We start from the raw sequence: 23728 nt of genomic DNA, 5'->3' as shown, positions 1-23728 counted from the left end.
GACAGCTGTACTGTATTTTCTGGAAAATACAGTTTATTTAACTGTTCACGAGGCCATGCTGTGAATTGAATCAGGGAACTGATTTAGCTGAAATATCTGCATGTTTCCCCCCATCCTTTTCGCTTTCTTTGTTAAGGGCAGATCCGGATCTGACTCACTGTCCTTCCCATAAACCCTTCAGCCTGTACCACTGAGGGAGCAGCAAGCCACCACAGAGGAATGGAGCAGTAGAAAATGCCTTTACACAGCACTGCTGTTGAGTACTTTGTATTAGGAAACCATGACCTGAACCCTCCAGCTCAGGAATGCTGCCCCACACTTGGCCAAAAGGCCAGGGCTGACAGAGCCAAAATAACTTCTTTCCTCATGAAGTCTCAAACCCTGCCAATCCAGAAAGAGTAGGAAAAAAAAGGGGTCAAAAATGGAAACATGAAAGGAGGTTCCTCCTCCTCCCCTAAAACAGAGGGCAGAACTTAAAAGCTAGAGGCCTTTTTTTTTTTTTTTTAAATTGTTTGCTTAATGCTTAATAACCAGTATGCATTGCATTGGTATTACAACTGCCTTTTGTTTACTCAAATGTGATGACCACATAAGAAACCCAGTTTTATTGTCACTTCCAGCCTGCTTCAGTGAGGGGGTGGGGAGCAGACTGCAATTGAGTTTCCACAGCTCATCCAGAGCTTTAGCTCTGCCTAGTATAGCGATAAGAGAGCCGACTAGCACTGTCCTGAAGAGCTGTCACTAGGAACTGGGCTGAAATCATTAAAAATATCACCACAGGATGAGACGCATCAAAAGAAATGAGACAGAAGTGGAGAGAGGAAGAAATCTCATAACATAATGAGATGTTTATCTATAAAAAGTTGCCCACTTCAAAGCAGGAAGATCTTCAACTCCTTAGTTTAAAAAAAAAAAAAAAAAAAGAGTTTTTAATTAAAAGATCAGTCAAAGATTTTCCACAGTCAAGCAGCCTCAAAGAAACTATGTGTGGAGGAGGCTGAGAGTAATTTCTAACATGATTAGTCCATTCTTCAAACTCAACAAGGTTTTACGAAAGCAGCATTTCTCAAGATCTAGAAGATAAGGATTGTGGAAATATGCTCAGTTCCTCAAACAGCACTGTCTCTTCCCTTCTGACCCCTCCATCCTCACCAGCTTTTGCTCAGGAAAAGCCTAGAGAAATATTATCGGAGCTTTGTGCCCCCCACCTTGGGGCAAGATAGGCTGTAAGTCTAGGACTGACAGACAGCCAAATGGATAATCAACGTCAGTTTAAGCAAAGTTACTGCCATGTACTTTAGGAGGCCTAGAAACATAACATGAAATATTCCTGTACATTGCTTTAGCCAGCTGAAAATTGGCTGTCTTCTGCACACAACCTTCCACTATACAAAGGTTTAAAAACCTTTGAAGATTTAAATAAAATGCACCACTTTTCTGGAGCACTCTTTCCATTCAAGGAATGATATTTGCAGATGAGAATGGATATGACACCACTGCCTTATCCCTTTCCAGCATTAGAATACTAGCGTTATGGCTGACTTTACGTGCTCTTGGGAACAAGACTTAGACCCACTTCTGTTTGGTCATATATTCTTTTTATGCTTTTATTTTTGTTTTTTGAGAAAACAGGATTTTGACAATTCACCCCTGAACAGGTAAAATGTTAGTTTTCCCCTAGAGGCTGCAATTTAGCAACTATTTTAGCACGTCACAGATAGATGAACACCAGGGCTGTTGCACTCCTGGCAATCTGGTGTTGTGAGTTTTCTACAGGCAAAAAATACTAGTCCCTGCAATGACTGGTATTCATGGAAACTCAGTCTCATCCCTGCTTATCAGCTCTTAATTGTGACTAATGGACCTAACTGCTGTGCTGATTCTGTTCTGCACAAACATAGGGAATTACCTTTGCTTTGTTTCAGGAATCATAGGCATTTTTGTCTGAGAGTAAATATTCAGATATACTTTTGAAGGTCTTTCTCTTCCCTGTCTTGCAGAGAACTAGGTTCCTGCCAACAAATTTATCATTATCCAAACCCTTGTAGAAACAACCCCCACAAAAGTGGTTATACAAGGCATCGTTATATGATATTATAAGGATTTCTACATCTTCAGTATAAATGCTGCGATGTCAAAGTGCAGGAGACCTTTAGAATGTGAAAAATACAAGATAATATCCTTCAGATGCAAAGAAGAAACCAACTTTGCATTTTTACTTTGTTCATGTTAATTAAAACAGCTTTTTACCTTTAGTACAGGATGGGATTTCTCCAGTCATAGACAGTTCAAACAGTGACAATCAGGAAGAAAATACGCTCAATTTCTACCTTTTTCGCTTTGGCATTTCAAAACCATTACCTTGGTGTGTTCACATTTGCTTTACAGACTCCTATTGAAACAACCGTGTATTAAGATGCGTTTGCACAAACCTATCTAAAGGAAACTATTAAGGTAAAAGGTAAACACCCTTTGGCCTGTAAAAGGTAAACAGGTCAAAAGGCTATAAGAAAATCATATGGCCTTACAGGTTTTTCTGCTGAATTCAAGAATGCTGCTGCAATGTCTTAAGGCAGATGCTGTGTAGAAGGGCAGTGTCCTCAAAGATTAAGAGTTTGCCCAATAACCATTTTGTCTTTTTCTGAAGTAGCTTTTATGTTTTCAGATATTGTCCTAGTTTAGAAATGGAACAGATCATCGAAAAAACTAATTACCATTCATCAAATTATGCTGAATACTGGTCATCAGCCCAGGGCAAAGAAATGCAGAAGAAAGGTTAAGGATAAACTGCAATTCAGTAAGGGAAGAAAGAAAAGTTAGCCAACATAAGTACAACACATCAAATAACTAACTGCACCCTGTCCCTAAAGCCCCTTTCCATACACTAATAAATATGACTTCATTGAAGTTACTGGTAAAATTCTTACTTGCCTCAGTAGTGTCCTACTTCCACCAATGATTTTTAACAGTTAGCATCCATCAGGACAAGAATATGAGAGGAGCATAGCTGCTCATAGGGCACAGACACATTTACTTAGTCCCCAATATTTTTCCTAAGCAATTGAACAAACTCCAGTCAAGATACTGAAATTACTCAGTTCTTTCATCTTGGTTGCAAATGGAAGAATACACGTCCTTGTTTCAGCCAACACATCTCCTATGCATACTCAGAACTGGACCCTGCAAACTCACATTAGCCTTACATTTTCCAAGGGTATGTTTTTCCAGTCATCGAAATAAAATTTGCCTGCAAGAACTTTACATTGATTCCGTGATTCCATGAAGTTTTGCTGTTGATAAAAAATAGAGCTTGTTAGTTGTGTATTACACAGACTGATGAAAAGGGCAGAAAACTGCAATTTTATAGCCCGAGAGAACTGACTGATGAGCACAGATCACACAAGGACAGAGTACTCTGCCTCAGAATGTGCAATCCATATCTATTGATGCTTATGGAAAAACATTACTGCACCATGAAATACAATAGATGGAACATTTCAAAAGATCTGTGAACACGTCTGCTTTGGATTATGGGAAGAAAAAAGTTGATGCATGGAAAATCTAGCAGTGTCTATTATCATCAGAGATCCTCAGTTTTATATCATCTTTAATCATCATGCTCAAATTGCTTGGAGATACAGCATAGAACAGTACCAAAAAAAAATAATGAAAGTATCAAAGATTTGTCAATTTGCTAGTGGCAGTCTGTGAGAATCACAGAAAAATCAAATTAAGTCCTCTTCAAGCAATACAGTATCAATGAAATCAGAGAAGTACTTTGCTTCAGTTTTACATTTTCATGTCCGAAAGCTACATTCCCTGTGGAAATCGGGAGATTTTATGAAGAGTAAATTAGTAAAATAGAGGCCTTGAAAAGAAAAAAAAAAAAAATTACTTTGATGAAATACTAGTAGAAGCTCTAAAATACAGGACTGCTATCTGAACAAACTCGTGAATACCTCCAGGGCTCTGGCAGGTTTCAGTGGGAAGACCAAGGTGCAATATCTGCCCAAATTTCTTTGGCTACCTTTATAACTTTAAGATCTTGAGGAGCCAAATATAATGCAAACAAAAAGTAGTAAGCTTTTTCTCCAAAGCCAGCATTATTCCCTCCCCCTTTCACCCTTTTCCCTCATTTGAGTCATTTAATACTGTGTCAGAACCAACGGAATCACAGCCATCCACTGGCTGTTTCCTTATCACTCTGCCACTGTGAAGCCAATTGCAGCACATTAACTAAACTAATAAAACAATCTTCAAGAAAATTAGCATTTACATTTACTATCACACTAGATCTACTGTTCATAGATCCTAAACCACCACTGGCACTGAGGCAAAAGCATAGTATGCAGAGCTCTAACCATAGCACAAGCTCTTGCCGACCAGCTCATTCAGTAAGATTCCCAGAAGCTCCCTGCCTTCATCCAGGAATGGCTTTAATTTTCAGCAACAAAACAATTTAACACAAAACAAAATGCATAAACCACATCCTGCTGCCTGCCATGCCCTAAAAGTTCTTCTTTTAAAAGCTTTCGGTCCTGCCCACAGAGAAAGTACTCCCACTCAGCACATCCTCCCAGCTAATGCTGAAAACTGTTGTAAAGGCCCTTCCTTGCCTTAGTGTAGGAGACCTTATTGATCTCTTCCATTAATTTAGCATTCATTGGCTTCTCATCCTGGGATCAGGGGACCTCAGATTATCACTTAACTCTGCCTCAAACAGATAATTTCAGAGGCAACAAGTTAGTCATAATCATGACTAAATTCCTCTTAGAGGCCAGTCCAAACTGTGACATAGTCTCTTGGATGTACTCATTGCACTGGCCTGCAGAGCTGAAAAGACTACTGCCATTTGACATCTGTTTGTCGGTATTTCTGAAATGATTTAATAATGTCAGTCCAGTCAAGTCACATCACAAGACTAATCAAGAGAGCTGGCCCTAACTGGCCTTGGAAGAGAAGCTTAAGTCAAGTAAAAATCGCCCTCCAGGGGAAAATAAACTTCTTCAATACCAGTTTAACCAGCGGTGTGTTACTACTCTGAAGAACAAGAGCATTTGTAAAACTCCCATGCAAGAATGACTCGTGGGAGGAAGAGGTGACTAAGGAATTAAACTATCCACTGGAGAACAAATTGTGGTTTGTTGGCTCCACTGGGAACAAAAAAGGTCTACGGCTCACTGCCCGAGCTCGAAGAAGACATGACTTGCTGTCGGTATTTCCATGAAAGCTGTTATGTGATTCATTAGCTTTGCTGGCCCCTCTCTCCTCCCTCCCTTCCCCCCACACCATCATTAAACTCATCTGTTCTCTTGAGCTCTTGCTTGGCAGAAATGGTGTGCTGACATATAACAGACTAAAAATGAATGGCTCTCATGTTCAGAAGAAAGGAAGGGCAGCAGATGAGAGGCTAAAAAGAGGACCCAGAAAAGATCTGACTACACACCCCAATAAAAGAAAAACAGAAATCACAAGAAATAATATATTTCAACAGTCCCCTTTACCTCAAAAGTCTCCGTATATTTTACAAACTGTATGTCCTACACTGAAAAATCCCTTCCTCAAACATAAAATAAAGCCATCCCTAGGCCAGGACAAAACACACGTAGGAAAACAGATCAATACTGGCTTAGTGTATGCACTGACATTTGATATTCTCATCCAAGCCATGTAAGCATGTTTTACAAATAAGCACAGTCCCAAAAAAAAGTCTAACCCTTGGATAACCCCACCCGTCACCTTGTTCCAACTAGAGAAGTTAACATTTCCCATTCAACTGCTTCTTTCAAGAAAGCTTTTGTATGTATTGAGTCATTTTTTCCACCTCTTCCCAAAGATATTAATCACCACATCACCTGCAGATGTTTAGAGGATAAACAAAACCCCACCATCACCGCGTCAACCAATGGCAAAGACTTTTAACACTCCTGTTCAGAAATACAGACTGCCTCAGTGTTTCCAAGGCAAACGAACATTTGAAAGGCTTCTTCTCTCATTAAATACTGGTGCACTGGGTAACATTGTATTCTTCCCCACAACTCCCATGAAACGTTCCTGCTATTTCAGGGGTGCTCTGGCCTGTGTTTGTATGTACTAATGGTTCTTTTAGCTTGAGGCAGCCAGTCTCAGAAGCAGAAAAAAAACTCTACTGATAAACTGCAGCAACATTCACTATTGTTTTACATCTTTTTTCTGTATACTCTATAGGTGTTTTCATTCTAAAACCTCCACACGCATTATAAATATGAATACCGACAGCACTCAGGTATAGCAGGAAAAGCCACCACTTACCCCCTTTGCAAGTACGAGAGTTTTGGCAAACAAGTGATACAAGCTTGCGTCACACACCACAAAAGTTCTTTCAAATGATTGTAAATATGGTTTAATTAAGTTTTAAATTAGAAGTCAGGAAAAGCCTGTAGGATCTGTCATTATTCTAGGGAATCTCCTCAACTCCTTTTTAGACACTTTTACACTCTTAGCAAGATGTAGATTAACTTTAATAGAGATGATACTGAAATGTTAAAGAGTCTTGTAAATCTTCTGTTCAAAACATACCCAATTAGATACCAGCAGTGGATTACTTTGAAAGAAATATAGCTCAGTGAGGGAAGGGATTGTAGAGAAGTGAAGACAGAGAAAGGGAAGACATCCTACATTGTGTCTTTTGTGCAGATTCCCCTGTATTAACGTGTTATCTTCAAACTACTCAGCTTGGGGACAATGATTTCCTTCCTGTTCCTTGACAGCACTGACCAGTCCACCCAGAACTTCAGGTTATCATAGCTGTATCTTCATATCCTGGAATTTGATTGTTAGCTGTAGAGTCAGGATCGCTCACATGGGCACTGTCAGACTCTGGAAGTGTTGCTTCTGGGACCTGTATTATTGTATTTAGTTTTGAAACTAAAATGTATCTTTGTCATAGAACTGTAGCCCTTGTTAGCCAAAAGCTACACATCCCTATTGCCTGTTATTCCTATTTACACTCAACAGGAAAACCTGTTAAATGATACCATACTCTCATAAGTATATCAAAATAAGTATCTTACTCTAGGCTATAACCTATACCTTAGAACCAGATTTTTAAAGACTTCGGTGTCCAGGTCAAGATTTGATTGTTTGTAGTTAAAGCTGGAACATAAACTAGATCAATAAAAAGACCTATTTCTGGGTTTTGTTTTGGTTATTCCAAAAGGACCACAGTTACTCAAGATGTAGGTATTCCTGAATAAGAGTTGAATTAAGCTCATCCAAGCAGAAACAAAGCCCAACGCAGGCACTTCCATGTATCACATTCTAATGTGAAAAACAAGTTTTTGCACCCTACTTGTGAAAATCAACACAACTCTGCTTCAGATATCTTTACATTATCATCTGACTTCCAAAGCCAGAGCTCTCACCCCCTACAAGGAATATGTTCTCAGAATTTATTCTGTCAGCAGTGACGTTCCTGAAACTTTTTTCATGATTAAACAGTTTTGAGCATGTAGTTCAATACAAAATGCTTTGTGTTTTTCTGTCATATTCATACCTTTCAAATAGTGAGGACATATTAAAACAAGACTTCGTACAGCCTAACACTTAAAAACAGACAAGAGTTTTAAAAAACTGTTTAGGTGCAACAGAAGCATAACCCTTTCCCCTTTAATTAAAAAAAAAAAATAAAAAAAAAAAATCACAGGACCAGAGAAAACAAAGGATGAAAGAGATTTTCAAAACCCACAGGGGGTCTGCACGTTCATTTATCATCTATGTTAATAGTAATAAACTGTTCAAATCCCACCACTGGCCCTGCAAAATCAGTCAGTTTTCCCAAACCCTGACAGAAGTTAGCAGCGTATCTCCCCATGTCTTTATCCATCTCTCCCTTAGTTTATCATCAGTATTATCCCTCCTCAAATGACAGTAACATGTTTAGTTCCAGCAAGACTTCTATAGCTGGCAGTGGAATGATTCTGGGGCTGGGGATGTAGGCAGCCATACTTCCCAGCCTAAAGTTTAACTTTCCCTTAGGGCAGCATTTCTTCTGGTGACTGGATACTGGCAGCTTTTGTGTTCTTCATTAGCCTGCTGATTAACATACTGCTAGAGAGTTCCCCACTACACCTAAATGCCGTTCCAGCACTCACTGGCAGATCTATTGTGAGGGATCCTAGAGTAGCGATGCAGCGTTGTCTGCCTCTTGCTTTTCTTCACAATACTAGAGATCAGGTACATAGGTATTTGCTTTTAAGACAATAGCTACATATCTAATCCAAAGTTATAAAGAAACCCCGATCAAGCAATAAGAACTTTAATGGAATTTTGTGAATGAAATTCCCATGGCAACAGTAAGAAACAGAGTGCCAGGAAATACAGCCTATCCCAGTTTTCAGTTTTCTGTATGGTAGAGGGTTTAAGCTCAAACAGAAACAGCAGAAATCAGCAGGCCTGGTGTTTTTCCCTCGTTCGGCATTTGAGAAACAAGCTAAATAAATCAAAAGGCAACCAAAACAATACTACGGCATCAGGAACAAATCACCAGCCTTCCTAGTGTACAGTATAGAGTTTGGCACAAAGGGAATTAGATCTACCTGATACTAGCTCTTGGCTTTCTATAAAGTCTGCTACTGATTAACATGCAAAGCACTACACTTCTGAAAGGACAATGGTGGGAAGATCTTCCACAAAGGCATCGTTTTAAATTCTAAGGCCTGGAAAATTTCAGGCCTCAGGCCACAACAATGGTAAAGGCTAACACAGCCAAGCTGCAGATCCTGACAAGTTGTACGTACAGCACTAGATAAGCTTTATAACTTTTTAGCTGCATCATGCAGACTGTGTAAAATAATATGTCAGGCATTAAGGTCCCTCCCTTGTTGGCATTCAGTTCCAACCAAGGATTTCTTTCAGAAAAGCTTCCCTAAGGACGGTGCTGTGATCTCAGGTACGGAAGAGTAACAAATAGCATTTACAAGGCACAAGGTAAACGGCAGTAATTTCTTTAGCAGGCTCCAGGCCATCAGCATTAGCTATGGCAACCGCCTCTGTTTACGCTCAGTGGGACGCTGCGGTTAAACCCCCCGAGAACAAAACCCCATCCCCTGCAGTAACAGCCCCGAAAGCCGCAGGCAGCAGCCCCGACATTCCGCAGGGTCCGTACAGACCTTGGTCGTGCTCCTCCACTCGCCCAGGCTGGTTGCCCATCTTCGGTCACTCCCCCGGCTCTTCCCCGAGCTCCTCTAGGAGCCCAGCGCCCCGCTCATGCTCGGTGTCAGAGGCGGACCTGCCTCTATCTGCTTTTAATGTCTACGCTTCAATCAACTTAAAAAGGGGAAAAAAAAAAAAAAAAAAAAAAGTCAGCTCCTTCCTAGTTCCTGGCACCAGGAACAGAGCCTGCTGCTCATGCTGAAGCAGCTGTGGCTCTCCCTCCTACCTCATTACAATATTATGCACTGAAGGCCGGCCTGTGCAGTTAATTAGCTGCCTGACTGCTGGAATAAAAGGAGGGGGAGAAAGAGAGGCAGAGAAAGCGAGCGAGCTCGCAGAGAAAGGAGGAGTGCCTGAACGAGCAGTGCAGGCCACCCAGGGGCAGCAAGCGCACACTGCAGGCGGTTCGAAGGCAGACACTGGTTTTACCGAGCTCCACCACGAAGCCAGGAACCGAGCTCCACCACGAAGCCAGGAACCGAGCTCCACCACGAAGCCAGGAACCGAGCTCCACCACGAAGCCAGGAACCGAGCTCCACCACGAAGCCAGGAACCGAGCTCCACCACGAAGCCAGGAACCGAGCTCCACCACAGACAAGAACTTTGCTTGGAAACCTGAGCAGGGCTTCAGTGCCCCAAGGCAGCCGCGGCTGCAGAGGGGTGAATGGCCACAGAGCTGTTTCGAGGCCGTACACTAGTAAATTTCAAAACAAAATATTGAAATGCAGCTGTGACCGAAGGGCAGAAGGACCCTCAGCAAAGACAAGAGGGGCCAAATGCCTCCAAAGCAAAGACAAAATTCATTTTGCCCGCAATTCACAACATTGGAAGCACGCTTAACATGGAGCAAACGGACCCTGCCCATAGATCTAAGTACACTCTCGAGCAGAGATACACTTGGGCATCTGCTTGAGGACTGCTCTTAAAGCTGTCACAACAATTAGGACACCAAATTTCAGAAATACTCTGCATATTCTGAAACTTACAATACCTAAAAGATACTGAACGCCTCTGAAAACCTGACCATGATAGTGTGCAAAAGCCCTTTCCAAAAAGTCCTACCAGATTTGTTCCAATATTCTCTGGGTATACACCTGGCTAAGCTTGAGTATCCCCAGATCTTCGCCTCAACTGGTGCTGACAATAGTCAGTACATTGCAAGTTCACATCCATATTATAAAAACAATGTACAGGATACACTGAATATCATTAAAACCTCATTCTCTTTGTTGAAGTAAGGACATGGTGTTTTATTATTCCCAAAAAACTATTACAGTTATTTCCAAAATTCCCCTCATGCTAGTTCCTTGCAAACACTGGGAAAAAACCCAACCTGATAACCACAGTTACATCTAGAAGCTGCAGCCACAATATGGTCTACATACCATATCTCTATCATCAATATTTTTGACTATGAGTTGTACTGCAGGAGCAGCTGCATGAGGCAGGCCTACCCACAGAGGCTGCCCAACAGCTGATCTTCCAAAGAAAGAAATCAAGATACTCCTCACTAATGGAGTCATGATGTACATGGGAAACAAGAATACTGAATGGCTCCAGTGCCCAGTTTCCATTACATGGATAATTAACAGAATCATCTTAAAATCTTGGTTTCAACAAGAGGATTAAAAACAAATTCAGAAATAATGAACTAACATGTTCTAGGCTCAACACTGATTGAAAAGAAAACATACAGAAATTGATTTAGCTAGTTGTGAATCCACTGTTTCAAATAAAGTCTGGAGATCATTCAATGTCATAGAAAGAGATTTTGCTAATGTTTCAGTATAATGGGGTGAGTTAGTTGTCAATCTTAAATTTTTCATTGTTCTTGTTCAGACATTTTGTGGATGAATCTAAAAGTTTTCATACAGCTGTCTATATTTGGATGACATTAAACAGAACTCCTGTCTACTTCTATCTTATGATATGCCAAGCATAAAATGCTTTGTTTAATGAATAAGCCATATAAGTTCTCTAAAAAAGGATCATTGACAGTGCATTCTTTTTTCTAAAAGTCTCTTAAGTCTTGTATCTTATTAGGATGGGTACTCAGCTTGCCCTTCTCAAAGGTACAGATACCAATGTCCTCCAAATGCTGTTTAAACATATCTCCAAGACAAAGAGATTTTCTTCCATTATAGACTAAAGGTTGACTTCTGCTTTTCTTCAACAGGATTCACCAGAGGGATTGTATTAGCCAAGATAACCTCTTGGGTTGATATATCCTGACAGTGAGCATTTATTATTTCAACGCCTGCTTTCTAATTCTGTAACACAAAAGGGACTAGTGTAACAGGGGCCCAGTACAGTACGGGGTGCAAGCCTGGAGTAATTATAAAATGTAATCACTGAGTCAGAGCAAACGCCTGAAATCCAAGCACTGTAGAAGAGTCATTACTGAAAGAACCAATCTGTTATTTTTGACAGCGGCATGAAACATAAGTCAGAACATTCTAACACCATGATAGGGAGAATGACATCAGGCAAAAGACTTCTAGCCCATGTCCACAGTGAAAGGTAAGGTATGAATTTTAAAATACAGCTATACACAATTTCTCCTCAAGCTAAAAGAGATTACTGTTTACGGAACTCGCAGCTCAAACTGAGGAAAAAGAATTAATGACACACATGATTCTAACATGGTGATTAGGTAATAAATTATGACAGATGCACGCATAAATCCTTAGGCAGCTATTTGTTATTTGAACATTTTACATTATTTTTCCTTCCTCGTCAGTAATAAAGGTATAAAAATGAATTAATGAACAATTTCATCTCTAAAGCAGATTAGCTGATTTCTTCCTAGGCAAGAAGTTTGACTCATCCCGTTGCACTATCCACTTATGGGACTGCTAATAAAACACCACAAACATCTTTTTTCTATATAGTGAGAATAAAAATGAATTACTCAAGGTGCAACATACATAATTCTTTCAACTCAGTAGTCAAGTGACAGGACTTACTTGCCAGGCATAACCTTTTCTTGTATCCTATTCTCAACACAGCAAATGAATTAGCATAACATCTATTCAAATTGTAATCCGCGCTCAAAAGAAAAAGTCTGAAGGTGTCACAGAAAGATCTCAGAATTCCAGTGGCCAGTTAGCTGACAGTTTCTTCAGAAGGCTAAGGTCTAAAGAAGTTTCAGATGCTAAGCAGGACCTCCAGGGGCTGGACCTCCTGGCCAAGACTGAACTAAACTGAGTGGGCCCGAAGGGTGGACACTGACTATCAATACCAGTGTTCACACTATCATGCTCTACCTCTTCCATTAATGCTAAAGATTTTATGAGCACTAAGTACATAAGTAGCAGGGGAAAAAATAATCTACAGAGCTGTGTATACCATGCACAGGAGTGGACCCCAAAGGATTAGAATATAGCATCTACATTGAAACCCAGAAGAAAGAGCAAATGTATTTTTAACCATGCTGAAAACTAAATTTTTCTTGTGAGGATAATTGGTGAGGTCATAGTTAAGTTCATGGCATAGAACTGCAGCCTTCCAGGAATCCATCTGAGATGTAGCTGTCATTCCCTCCCTCTTACTTTACAGTATTAAAATCTAATGTAAGCCAAAAGCAGCTGAAAAACAAAAAAACAAACCACAAAACAACAACAAAAAAAAACAGTGGAAGAGAGTTATACAAGGAATGCCAAGCCCTTTCCTGATATGCGTACTTGTTAGACCAGGCCAGCTTTGCGTTCCTTTCTTTCACTCCCTCCCATTCTTTAAGTGCAAACACAATGGCACTCTGCCAAGGCATTTTGGCTGTGATACATTTAGGCCTAGAGAATTTGTGTTAAGGATCATTTCTCTTCAAACCAGCTGAAGGACAGCTGATAATTAACCTAGGGCAGGTAGTCAACACAAGGTTGTGTTGACTTTGCTGAACAACTTCACTAAAGAAGCCCAAAAAGAAATGAAAACAAACTGAGAGATCATAGATTTCTACTATTCCTTGACCATCCAAGCATGCTCCCCTTTCTCCTTAAGTATCCCTAGCAAGGCTTTTGTGATCATCGCAGTTTGCTTACAGCTGAAATGGATCTTCCCTATACATGTTAGCTTGAACCAATTAACTGTCAACAATTTAATGAATCAAATCATTATGGTCTTTAAGATTTAGTATTTCAGTATCCCCACCACACACTGAATCCTGTTAACTGGCTCAAGTCCCAGGGTGGTAAACACATGCCAACAAAGTCATTCTCAGGGGAATATACAACAGAGAAAAGGGTTTCTCTTTCGCAGACTGTTTTAACATGAATTTGCATGCAAAAATCTTAGAATGTGGTAATACAGATTCAGTGCAGTAAATGTAAATTGTGCAGTAGATTAGGACAGCAACAAAACTAAAACAAAAGTACATTCTGCAGACAATGTTGTCAGCAGAAGTTAATTCTTACTTGTTTAATAATGCAAGATGACAGCAGACAGCCTGTGAAAGCCTCTCAAAGAAGCTGTTCTCCTTAACAGGATCAGGTATCGGAAATCCCAACAGTCACTAAAATGCATTTCTCTCACTCCATTCCCATTTATGGAAGAAGGTTCATACAATACAGCCAACAGCAGAACAAAAGAATAATTACATCAGTCGACCTTCATATGCTGCCTTCAGGACAACAAGAGAGCATCCATTGACAGATCTCTCTAGTTCAAAGCATCATGGGACTGAGATCTCAAGCCAAGAGATATCAGAGTTTAATGATAAGACCACTGCTATTTTTTTCATTAAAGAATTACTGAACTCCTTCTGCCCTATTGGAATAAGTACCTTTTCTGATTAAAATATCCTACCAGAGTAACATATTTATCAAAGGGAAAAATAATCCTGAAGAACAGTCATGTGAAGCAGTGCCCGTTCCACGCCATTCTAAGATGTAGAACTGTCCACGGGTTACAGAAAGAAAGAGCAGAGATTAGAGAAATGTGAAAATTTAACATGGCAACTAACATCATACAGGAACTTTTTCAACAAAGGCATCAGAAGTGAACACATCCGTTGGAGTACGCAGGCTATCACAAGATAAAAAAATCATTGTAAAAAGAAATAAGAGAAACTTGACAAGTAGCTGCCATAAACTATATCTGGAATGCCAAATTTGATCTACCTCAATTCTTGAGCTTTCATTTGAAAGGTTAGAGGGTGAAGTCTTCTAAAATGGTGCTGAAACTTAGTCTGATTACTTGATACCTGGGGAAATCACAGCTAGAGGAAATATTTTGCTAAGTAATGTCAGAGAGCTTAAGGTTCAGATTCTCATTTGCACCAATAGGCTGCAAACAACCATGCAGATATATATGTGTGTAGATGTCAACATGCATATCCAGCTACATGTAGAGCTATGGATGTAAATGTAGCCATATATTTCCATATTGTTTTACATGTTAAATTCCTGCAGTATTTCTTGCCTATTTGAATGACATCTTGACAAAGCAATTTTTTAATTTTTTTTTTTATTTTATTTTATTTTTTGAGTCTTCCCTTCCTTTTTATATCAGTTCTGGAGCTAGAACCTCTTTTTCTCAATAAGAAAGAATAATTATGCAAGAGCTGTGTCTTATACCTGGAAAGGGCAGCAAAATGCAACTAGCTTTCCAGATGAAGTTTTAAAGCATATTTATTGTGCCTGGGAAACCCCAGATGAGATCAGTCATTTGGTTTCTAGGATATTCTTGTGGAACAGATCATACCAATCTCATTAGTGTCTCTCACACTTGTCTCTATCTTTCACAAGAAAAACGAGACAGTAACGAGTCTGAATGCAAAGTGCAGCAACCTTGCTACAAACCTACAGTAGTCCTTTGATGTGACAGATCACAAAAAGCAGGGCTTGTCAAAAACTGATGTATGGGAGAGTAAAAGGGCCCCAAGGTCAGAGAGCTGTCCTTCAAAAGAAATCACTTTCCTTTTGCCTGTTCTAATTGGGGTGCATTAGCATCTTATGAAGAATTAAACTGTCAATTAGGTTTTTTGCACGGATTCTTTTACAGAAAGCTTTTTTTTAAAGAAAAATACTTTTCTTAAATTTTCTGACCATGTAGAGAGGGATTCTGGTCTGAATTAGCTTCACATTAACCTAAATGGTCACCCCACATCAGAAAGTGACAAACACTCGCCAAACAAAGAAATTAGCAGAAACATGAAAGACACTAAATTTGATAGATTCTGTTTACTACTCTCAAATAGGAATCTTGAAGTGACAACTGTATAAACACACAGGAAGCTCTGAAATCTGTAGTCTGCCACATTTTCAATTTTGACAGAGAAGGAGCATATCTAATAAGTGATACGTGCAATAAAAATATACAAGTCTCCCCTCTAAAAATCAACCACAGTTGAAATTGTTCAGGTTTCACAAGTGACACTCATAATTTCCCAGCACTAACAGCAATGCTGGTAGGGGCCAGTTAGCTTCATTTACGTAAAGCCTCTCTTTCTGAACTTCATCACTATCAACACAGAGAAGCTACAAGCAACTATGTTTTAGAAGGAAACCAAGATTTTTCTTTTTACACAAACTACATGGCAAACAAACAGTGATAGTCAAATGGACTAATGGTATGTGCTCTACAAGAACTAGGAAGGAACTAAGATATGCAGATATCGTATCTAGTCATTGGGACCTTAACTCTGACAAGTGGGCAGGAATGAGAGTGACAATTCACAAAAAAACACTCACCAAAACAGAGGTCCTCCTTATTGGAGCTGAACATTGTTCAGTCCAAACTGTTCCACAACAGAATATAATCTTCAGGTCCTTCTATAGCCTTCACTGATTATGCCAAATTTCTTGGTAGTTTTATTTTACTATTTAATTTACTAGGCTTATTACAACAGTGTGCTTTGTACAGCTTCATTTCTAATGCTGGCAATGTTCCATTCTGGGCTTAGTAGCTCTTGTCCAGGTAACCTGCAGAGTTCAGAGTCTCGATGCTAGATGCCTAGGAGATAATTGAAACTCTAAATATCTTTGAGTTTGCCTCCTCTATACTTCTGTATTGGCACCATCTGCAACCATTTGAGTTAACTCAGCAAGCATACACAGAAAACAACACTCTTTTGTTGCTTTGGCTGAAAATGTGTGCCAATTATTGATTTTCTCATTTCATGCATAAAAATAAATGGCCATTTCTGATGGAGCATGAGATGAAACCTGCACATCTGCTGGCATCTTGGCTTCTCCTGGTCTCCAGATATATAACACATCCCACTATCATTGTGAGAAGGTATAGTACCTGTCTCTTCTAACATGGTTTGAGCTTTAGAAAGATCATGACCTTGTCAGTGAAACACCCAGAATTTCTCTAAGTAATAAGGCAGGTGATTATAACATTCTTATTGACAGTTTCCTACTGTTTCTAAGGCAAATTTACTAGGTCTATATAGATTTAGACTTTACTTTGGAATAAAGAAATAAGCTGATGAAGCAGCCTGAGAAAACAAGTACAGCTATCTGTTACTTACATTTCAAGGATAACTGATACTTCATATTGTAGCTGGCAGAGCTTGATATAAAAATCAATATATTTGTGAGAAATGGGGATGCCTGAAGTGCTCTGAATGCTTTCAAATTACGTGCTCACAGCTCAGCCCAGCCACACATCCTGGCTGTATCTCTTCTCTACTGTCCAGCATAAGACTTTTTTTGTTCCTGTGGAACCTGACAGATAATAGCTGCTGGCACTGAAATAACAGCAAGGAAGCACATGAACATGATTAAACTAGGCAGCCTCGAGGGAAATATTAAGAAAGCGCTTTAGTTGGGAGTTTGTAGGGAGTGAGTGACAGAACCAAGAGCAAGGCTTTGAAATGACTTCTAGGACCCATTGAGCAAACAATCTCACCTGTCTGAACCCCAAATTCTCCAATTTCATACCAGTAGTACCATGCAATGCTATTAATGAGAAGTATATGATCACCTAAGAAGCTTTGAAATTCTCTGTGAAAAAGCAGTATTTAAGGTTATTTGGCTTGCAAGCCTTGAAGCATCAGAATCTGAAATAAATCACATTTTTCCTGTAATCTTGAACCTTAAAGGAGAAGGGAGTTCTAGTTTTTAATGAAGATATAAATTTCTCTATTTAAACATTTTAAAATAATTTATTTACTATACAGCTTCATAGATTGGATGACTTTACAAGTGCAGGCATTAAAATAAATATTTTTCAAGATTAGTGATGACTTCCTCCTGTTTTGTAATTTTTCCAGCTCTTTTTCATCTACTGAAACCTTAAAAGCAAAGTAAGAGTTCTGTAAGTTTGGTTTTAACATAAAACCAAATTACTACTTCAGGACAGTACATGGAAAGACATAACACCGTGGATAAGGAAGCTGAATCCAAGACATTTATTTCTCGCTGCATGTTATTTCCCATTACTTGGGATTTCAAAACTGCCAAGCAGTTACAAAGCCAAACATCACAGCACAGAAATTCCAGCCAGAATCTGTCTCCAGTTCCCTTTGCTCCAATCCACTTGCCAGGAATGGATACATGACATTGGCCTCATCTCCCTTTAAGTTGCTTATGATTTACTGCATTAGCTTCCAACAAGGCAGACAGGGGTAGTTGTGTCAGCAAAAGGCTCGAATGAACAACTTAAACTCCACCAAGGGCAGCATATAAACAAGCAATCTTGATGTCAATTATTTATCTGCAGCATTTGGAACACGTGCTATTACTCAAGGTCAATACATAAATGTTGGAGAGTCACACCCAAAGAAGAAAGAAAAAGTTTGGGTTTTTTTTTTTTTTTATTTCCATACCTTGTTTCTTTCAGTTTCTCTTACACAATACCATAATAACAACTGAGTACCACCAGAGTGTAGCTGGAACTAGTATAATATCATTTCAGTAAAATAATCAAATCACTTGAACAAAGAAAGCCCAGTCTAAAAAGCACAAACAAGTTGGGGGGGGAACATGATGCCTGCAGTTAAGACATGAAAGGAAAATGCAGAACTGATGAAGGTAATCAAAGAAGCTAAAGAAAGTGGTTTCAGAACAAGATTTCAAGACTTACACAGTTGGCAACGTACACAAACATCTGCATTTCCCAAACACAGGAACATTCTTATTTGGATTAGCCCCACAGTCAGTTAGCATTGCAGTGTAGTCTTGATCACAATCAGACTATTTGAGATGCCATTTCAATAATATATAGCAGCTGAAAATGTTCTCTCCTTTTCCACTTAATGTTCCCAGGAACATGTTGTGCTCTCTGTCATAACCAATTTTCAGTTTTCCTCTTAGCAACAATATACTGTATTACAATATGTCTATTGGTATTTTTTCATAGCATGACAATCTAAAAGTAGAAGCCAACTTTGTAACCTTGCTCACTAATACCTAGCACCTTTCAGTGGCTGTGGTAGTGACACATTCTCAGACTACAGCTAGATTTCCAAGCCCTCTTTTGGACTATGGAACCACTGTGAAAATTAAAATATGTAAGATACAGGTCTTTTTGAATACATACCTATAATAGCTCCTATAAGACCCGGGACGGTTCTCTCCAGGTTGAAAGGAATTTTAGAGGGGTAGCACATACATTCTTAGTGTTTATCTACATAATATACGTAACTCCACACTTGGCCTCTTTTCACTTTGCACTAATATTCCCATTCATACTTCTACAAATGCTGATGCAAAGCAGTATATGAGATCAGATCTAATGATGTAATTTAAATTGGCAAAACAATACTCAGATGTAATTTGACCTCCATAAACCATTTTACCCTTTGTATTTAAAGCAGTCATCATCATAAATCTTATCCCTCTTCCAATCCCAGTTATTATACATGCATGCAGAAGGGGGCTCTCTATTTCAGTACTAGTATTTTTGTATCTGACATATGTATTACATTCTGGACTCCCTGCAGTGCTGTTTCCCTGGCTGCATTCCCAGGATCCTATGCTGCATCATCTGTACAGGTTTTCTTCTCCCCACGTTACTCCTCCCAAGCATCTTTTGCCAGCATCATGCCTCTTTATTGGCTGGTAAATCTCAAATGCCTTTGGATATGACTAGTAACTATTAAATTTGAGGATTTACACACTTATTAACTGCAGAGCAGGATCTGTCTTTGGGTTACTGTGAAGCACTTGCACTGTTACAAGAGGCATCGTTTTCTTTGAGGGGTGGGGGGAAGTATATAAAGATTATTCTTTTGTCCCTCTCCCAGAAATCGCTTTTAGTCAGTGACATTGTTCTGTTACACAGCCAAACCCTTCAGAAGCAAATGGGGAGGTCATGGTCAGATTTAATAAGATCTCACATGCCACCAGGGAGCCGACAAAAGCAAGCGTTTGCTGAGCTCCTGGGGGAAAGCAGAGCGTTTTTACACAGAAGCCCTTGGTATGCAGATGGTGTCGCTGCCTTTAGAAACAGGCTTAGATTTGAAACCAATAGGAACAAGCTGATGGGGGCTAACTCTGAGGGCGAGAGCATGCCGCACCGTAGCTTAGGAGCACAAGCTATACATGAAGATGCCCGGGCTGGCTCTTTGTTCTCGCGTCTCTGCTGTGTCCCAGGAACAGCAGGGTACCCGCTCTGCTCATTCAGCGGAGGGAGAAGAGCTTTCAAATTGATTTATCCGTCTGCAAGACAGTGGGCTGTGTACCTTTAAGGCCGACACGGCTCCATAAGGGCCGCCGGCGCCCCCGCGTGGCCGCAGAGCCCCGGCGGGGCTCACCCGCCGCCGGCTCCTGGAAACCCCCGGCTTCTCTCTTTTCACTTCAGGTGACTGAGTGGTGGGGTGCAGGACGCAGCGAAAGGCCTGTCTGCCAGGCACGGTACGGCTCGCCCTATACGCGGATTATCACGGCAAGTAAATTCTGGCTGTGCTGCCGGGGGGGGTGGGGTGCGCCGGAGGAAAACACAGCCAGGGTCTCGGTGACATTCCAGTGACACTTACAGCACATTCCATATAAACTAGACTGCCTGCCAGAATCTTTGTATCTACCTGTGCTGGGCTTCAGTCGACTCTCAGCAAGCTCAGAAATCGCTCCTGTTGTAATGGTCTTCTTCAGTCTAGAGACTCCAGAAGCTGCCGCCACCCCTGGTTTGGTGAGCATGTCATCGCTGCTTGCCCTCTTCAGCTGCAATAAGGAGATTTTGTGAGCAACCAGAAGATTAAGCTCTTGAATATTCCCATTAAGCAGTTCAAAATGCAAGGTTCCTGGGAGAAAATGAACATTTCCATAAAGTAACCCAACGGGAATATTGCTTTGATAACCATACTAGTTTTTTTTTTTTTATTAATTTTTGTATTTGTTTTGCATTCTAGGTATTTGTGAAATGGGTTAAGAAACACCACTGTTTCAATAGCAAAGAGTGAAAATGGGAAAGACCATTCAAATAAGCAAATAATTGAAAGGCAGGGAGAAATTGTTTACAGGAGTAGATTACTGTCAACTCTGGCTTCTTGCTCATTCATCATATTTCCTCACTGGTTCACACTTAGTCAGGTATTTGGGCCTGTGCAGGTAAGTGCCAGTTGCACAGCCTGACACAGAGCAAATAACTGGCCCTTAATCTGTCTGTCAAAAAAAAAAAAAAAAAAAAAAAAAAAAAAGATCCTAAAAGGATCTGCTGGTTCTTGTCCCTCCACCCAGGATCACGCAGTTTTGCTCCACTGGTGACCTTAGATCCTCTGAAGAGACTTCTGAGCTTCCCCAACAGCAAGCAACTGCCAGTTCCTTCCTGTGATCATCAAACAGGAGTCACCCAACTTCGTGGCCTTATAAACTAGGTTATCTGACATGAACAAAGAACATGCTGGAGATCAAGCCAAAAATTTGAAAAACTTATTTAGCTGAGAAGCTCAGGCTGCCACAATAAAACGCAAGAGCAGCCAGTGCAAGATCTAACACAATTACCAATTGGAAATTCCTTATCTTAAGCATGATATGATTTCAGTTATTTACCCTCCTTGTTTATTGAAAAGCAGTGAGCAAAGATGATAAATCGTCTCATGGCAGGACCTAATACTATTTTACTGGGTAATAGAAACTGAAAAGTCTGTTCACAAGAAAACATTTTGTTCATGTGACCACTAAGGAAATCATTCACAGCACAAAAACGCACTGCTTTTCAGAATAGAATACTGCAGAAGTCTAAAGATTAATACTGATACACTTCATAAGCTTGGAAGAAGGTAAACAACTTGCTTTACAGGGCATTTTATAGTATGTAGGGTTTTTTAAACATACTAGTGCCTATCACTATAATTTACTTCATAAGCCTTATTGGACATGAGAAAGCAAGGCTAAACCAAGTCTACTTCAGAAATCCATGCAATACAAGTACAATGAACTTAAGATTCAAGGAGAAACCCTGAAATTATGTTGCTTCAACAAGCAGCAGTAGATATTTATCTCAGAACTTTGGTCAGCTGATTTCCCATTTGTGTGCCTCCATAACGGCCTGAGTACCTCTAATAAGAGCCTCTAATTAATTTCAGGAAAAATACTTTAAGCATTTTAAAAGGCCAAAGATCTGGAGAGTCTCCTGAGAGCAGTGTTTTTTCCTATCCTTTTCAGTGTGCGGACACCTAAACTGTTTTCATGAATCAAACCCCACTTCCTTTGAAGTTGTCCCATGACACCCAGGGGGTCCATGAACCACAGGCTGAAAACCACTGCTCGGGTTAAATGAAAATAAGAGTGCACAACAAGCACTCTCCCTATTTAGCAGATCCTGAATGTAAAATCTTTAAACAAAATGAAGTCTCTTAGCTCCAATTCTTTCTCCCTTTCATCTCTTCCTCTGACTCAGAGTCTGTGGTTTCCTGGACCCTGTGAGTACGTAAGTTTCAATAGTTAAAGTGTTGATCTGCTCCAGGATACCAAACAGCTAAGGTTTTGTCTTCTGGCAAGAGGTTTTGTCAGCTCACTTTTAGAAGCAGAATGGAAAAAATCTGACTTTCTGACCTTTAGAGACTTCTCCAGTCTGTCTAAAGTAATTTCTTCAATGTGCCCACTTCTACAGCAGCAACTATGGTGCCATTTTCTACCTCGTTTCTTCAAGGAAACCACTTTGATGATCTTGCATTTGCAGATGATCAACAATTTGAACAAATTAGCTGTATTTAGGAAGAAACCCCTCTACATTTAGCACCAGACACAAATCAATCGTATCAGATTTCCTGACTAGTCTCTTCAGTAGAATTCCTTCAGAGATGCTTGCCTCAGCCATACAGCATGTACTCCCAATGACGAACACGACTTGCCTGGAGCACTAGACTGAAATATGCTATTGATAAGAAGCTCAGAGCAGCCAGGAGTCTACAAAGCAAGTTAATTAATCCCTCACTTGAAAAACCGTGACAGTTAATGAAGTTTAGATCTGCTCTTGATTAAAATGCTGTACCATGTTATATATTGTTTCCTAAACTTTACTTGTGGAAACAGTTATAACCAGAAAGCCCCTGGTTTATTTTCAGCACTGGTATCTTTGTCTGTATTTGGATGATAAGGTTACTTTTGTTTGCTGGCAGCAAGGGTACAGATGCAGCAACATTTCAAGTGTATTATTCCTTCTTTTTTTAAAAACACTACTTTAACAGAAGTTTCTGCTATTTTTGAAATATATCTGTACAGAAAGGTAGGAATCATAAAATGTTTTTGTTCCATTGCAAGTAATATCTTTTGTTAATATATTTTGCCTTGGAGGAATAGAGGCACAGATTTTTAGGAATTCTGGAAAACCATTAATAAACCTCTTTCAGTTTCTTTACATATGTAACAATCAGTTGAATTAAGAATTTGCCATTTATTTTTCTCCATCTTCAAGTTTAAGGCAATTCCCTCACACACAGACAGTGCAAGAGAAGCCACTCATACCTTGTACAGATATAGTGTCTCCCCATCACATGCAAAATATTTTCAGAAATGTACATTAATCTAATATACAACACAATTATCATCTCACTATGCTTAATACAGTGGTCAAGCCCACCCCAAGTCTCAGGGTATAGTAATGTTCCAGGACTAAACCAAAGCTTTAACCTGGAACAAGGCTGTAATGCTTGCACAGTCCCTACTGGTCAGTACCTTGCTGAGCCGAGACTCAAAGGCAAGTGAAGTTGAGGACTTGGATGTCTTCATTCCTGTTGAGGTAGTGGAAAGCGGTTTTCCTCGGTCAATCCCATGACTCCCTTGCTTTGCCACTGCACTCCAAGGCCTGGCAGTACTCTTCATTATCTTCCCAAATAACTCAAGTCTACAGAACCTAAAAAAAAAAAAAAAAAAAAAAAATTATGTATATGTATACACACACAAAAATATAAACCTTCTATATGTCATCTGAAAGAGAGCAACAGAGATATCTGGCATCAGTTTAAAGGGCTGAAAAGGCCATGCTAAAATTCATTCCCTCTTTTATACATATCAAAATTCAGCCTAGAGAAACCCTCAGAGCAGCCACTTATATTTTTCACACTGACTGGTAACATGAAACACCACAGAAGGAACTCTGACTTTTGTTGGAACTGTGCAAGTCAGAGACCTCAGCCAGCCACAGCAGA

At 39.9% G+C, this 23728-nt stretch overlaps 1 protein-coding gene across 1 annotated transcript in view; it reads right to left on the bottom strand.

Moving 5' to 3' along the window:
* The window catches only part of SPECC1 (sperm antigen with calponin homology and coiled-coil domains 1), a 73255-nt gene extending 49850 nt beyond the window's left edge, over nucleotides 1-23405 (bottom strand). The window contains exons 1-2 of the mRNA XM_082493303.1: nucleotides 23256-23405; nucleotides 20165-20300 (exon numbers count right to left, since the gene is read on the bottom strand). Of these exons, the coding sequence (XP_082349429.1) occupies nucleotides 20165-20300; nucleotides 23256-23402 (283 nt within the window). The 5' untranslated portion in view covers nucleotides 23403-23405. The remainder of the gene's footprint in view (nucleotides 1-20164; nucleotides 20301-23255) is intronic.
* Between the last annotated feature and the right edge of the window lie 323 nt (nucleotides 23406-23728).

This window comes from Vanellus vanellus, assembly GCF_965231255.1.
Source record: "Vanellus vanellus genome assembly, chromosome: 19".
In the NCBI taxonomy this organism is placed as follows: Eukaryota; Metazoa; Chordata; class Aves; order Charadriiformes; family Charadriidae; genus Vanellus; species Vanellus vanellus.
Note: the sequence above shows the minus strand (reverse complement) of the source record. Positions and strands in the feature narration are given on the sequence as shown.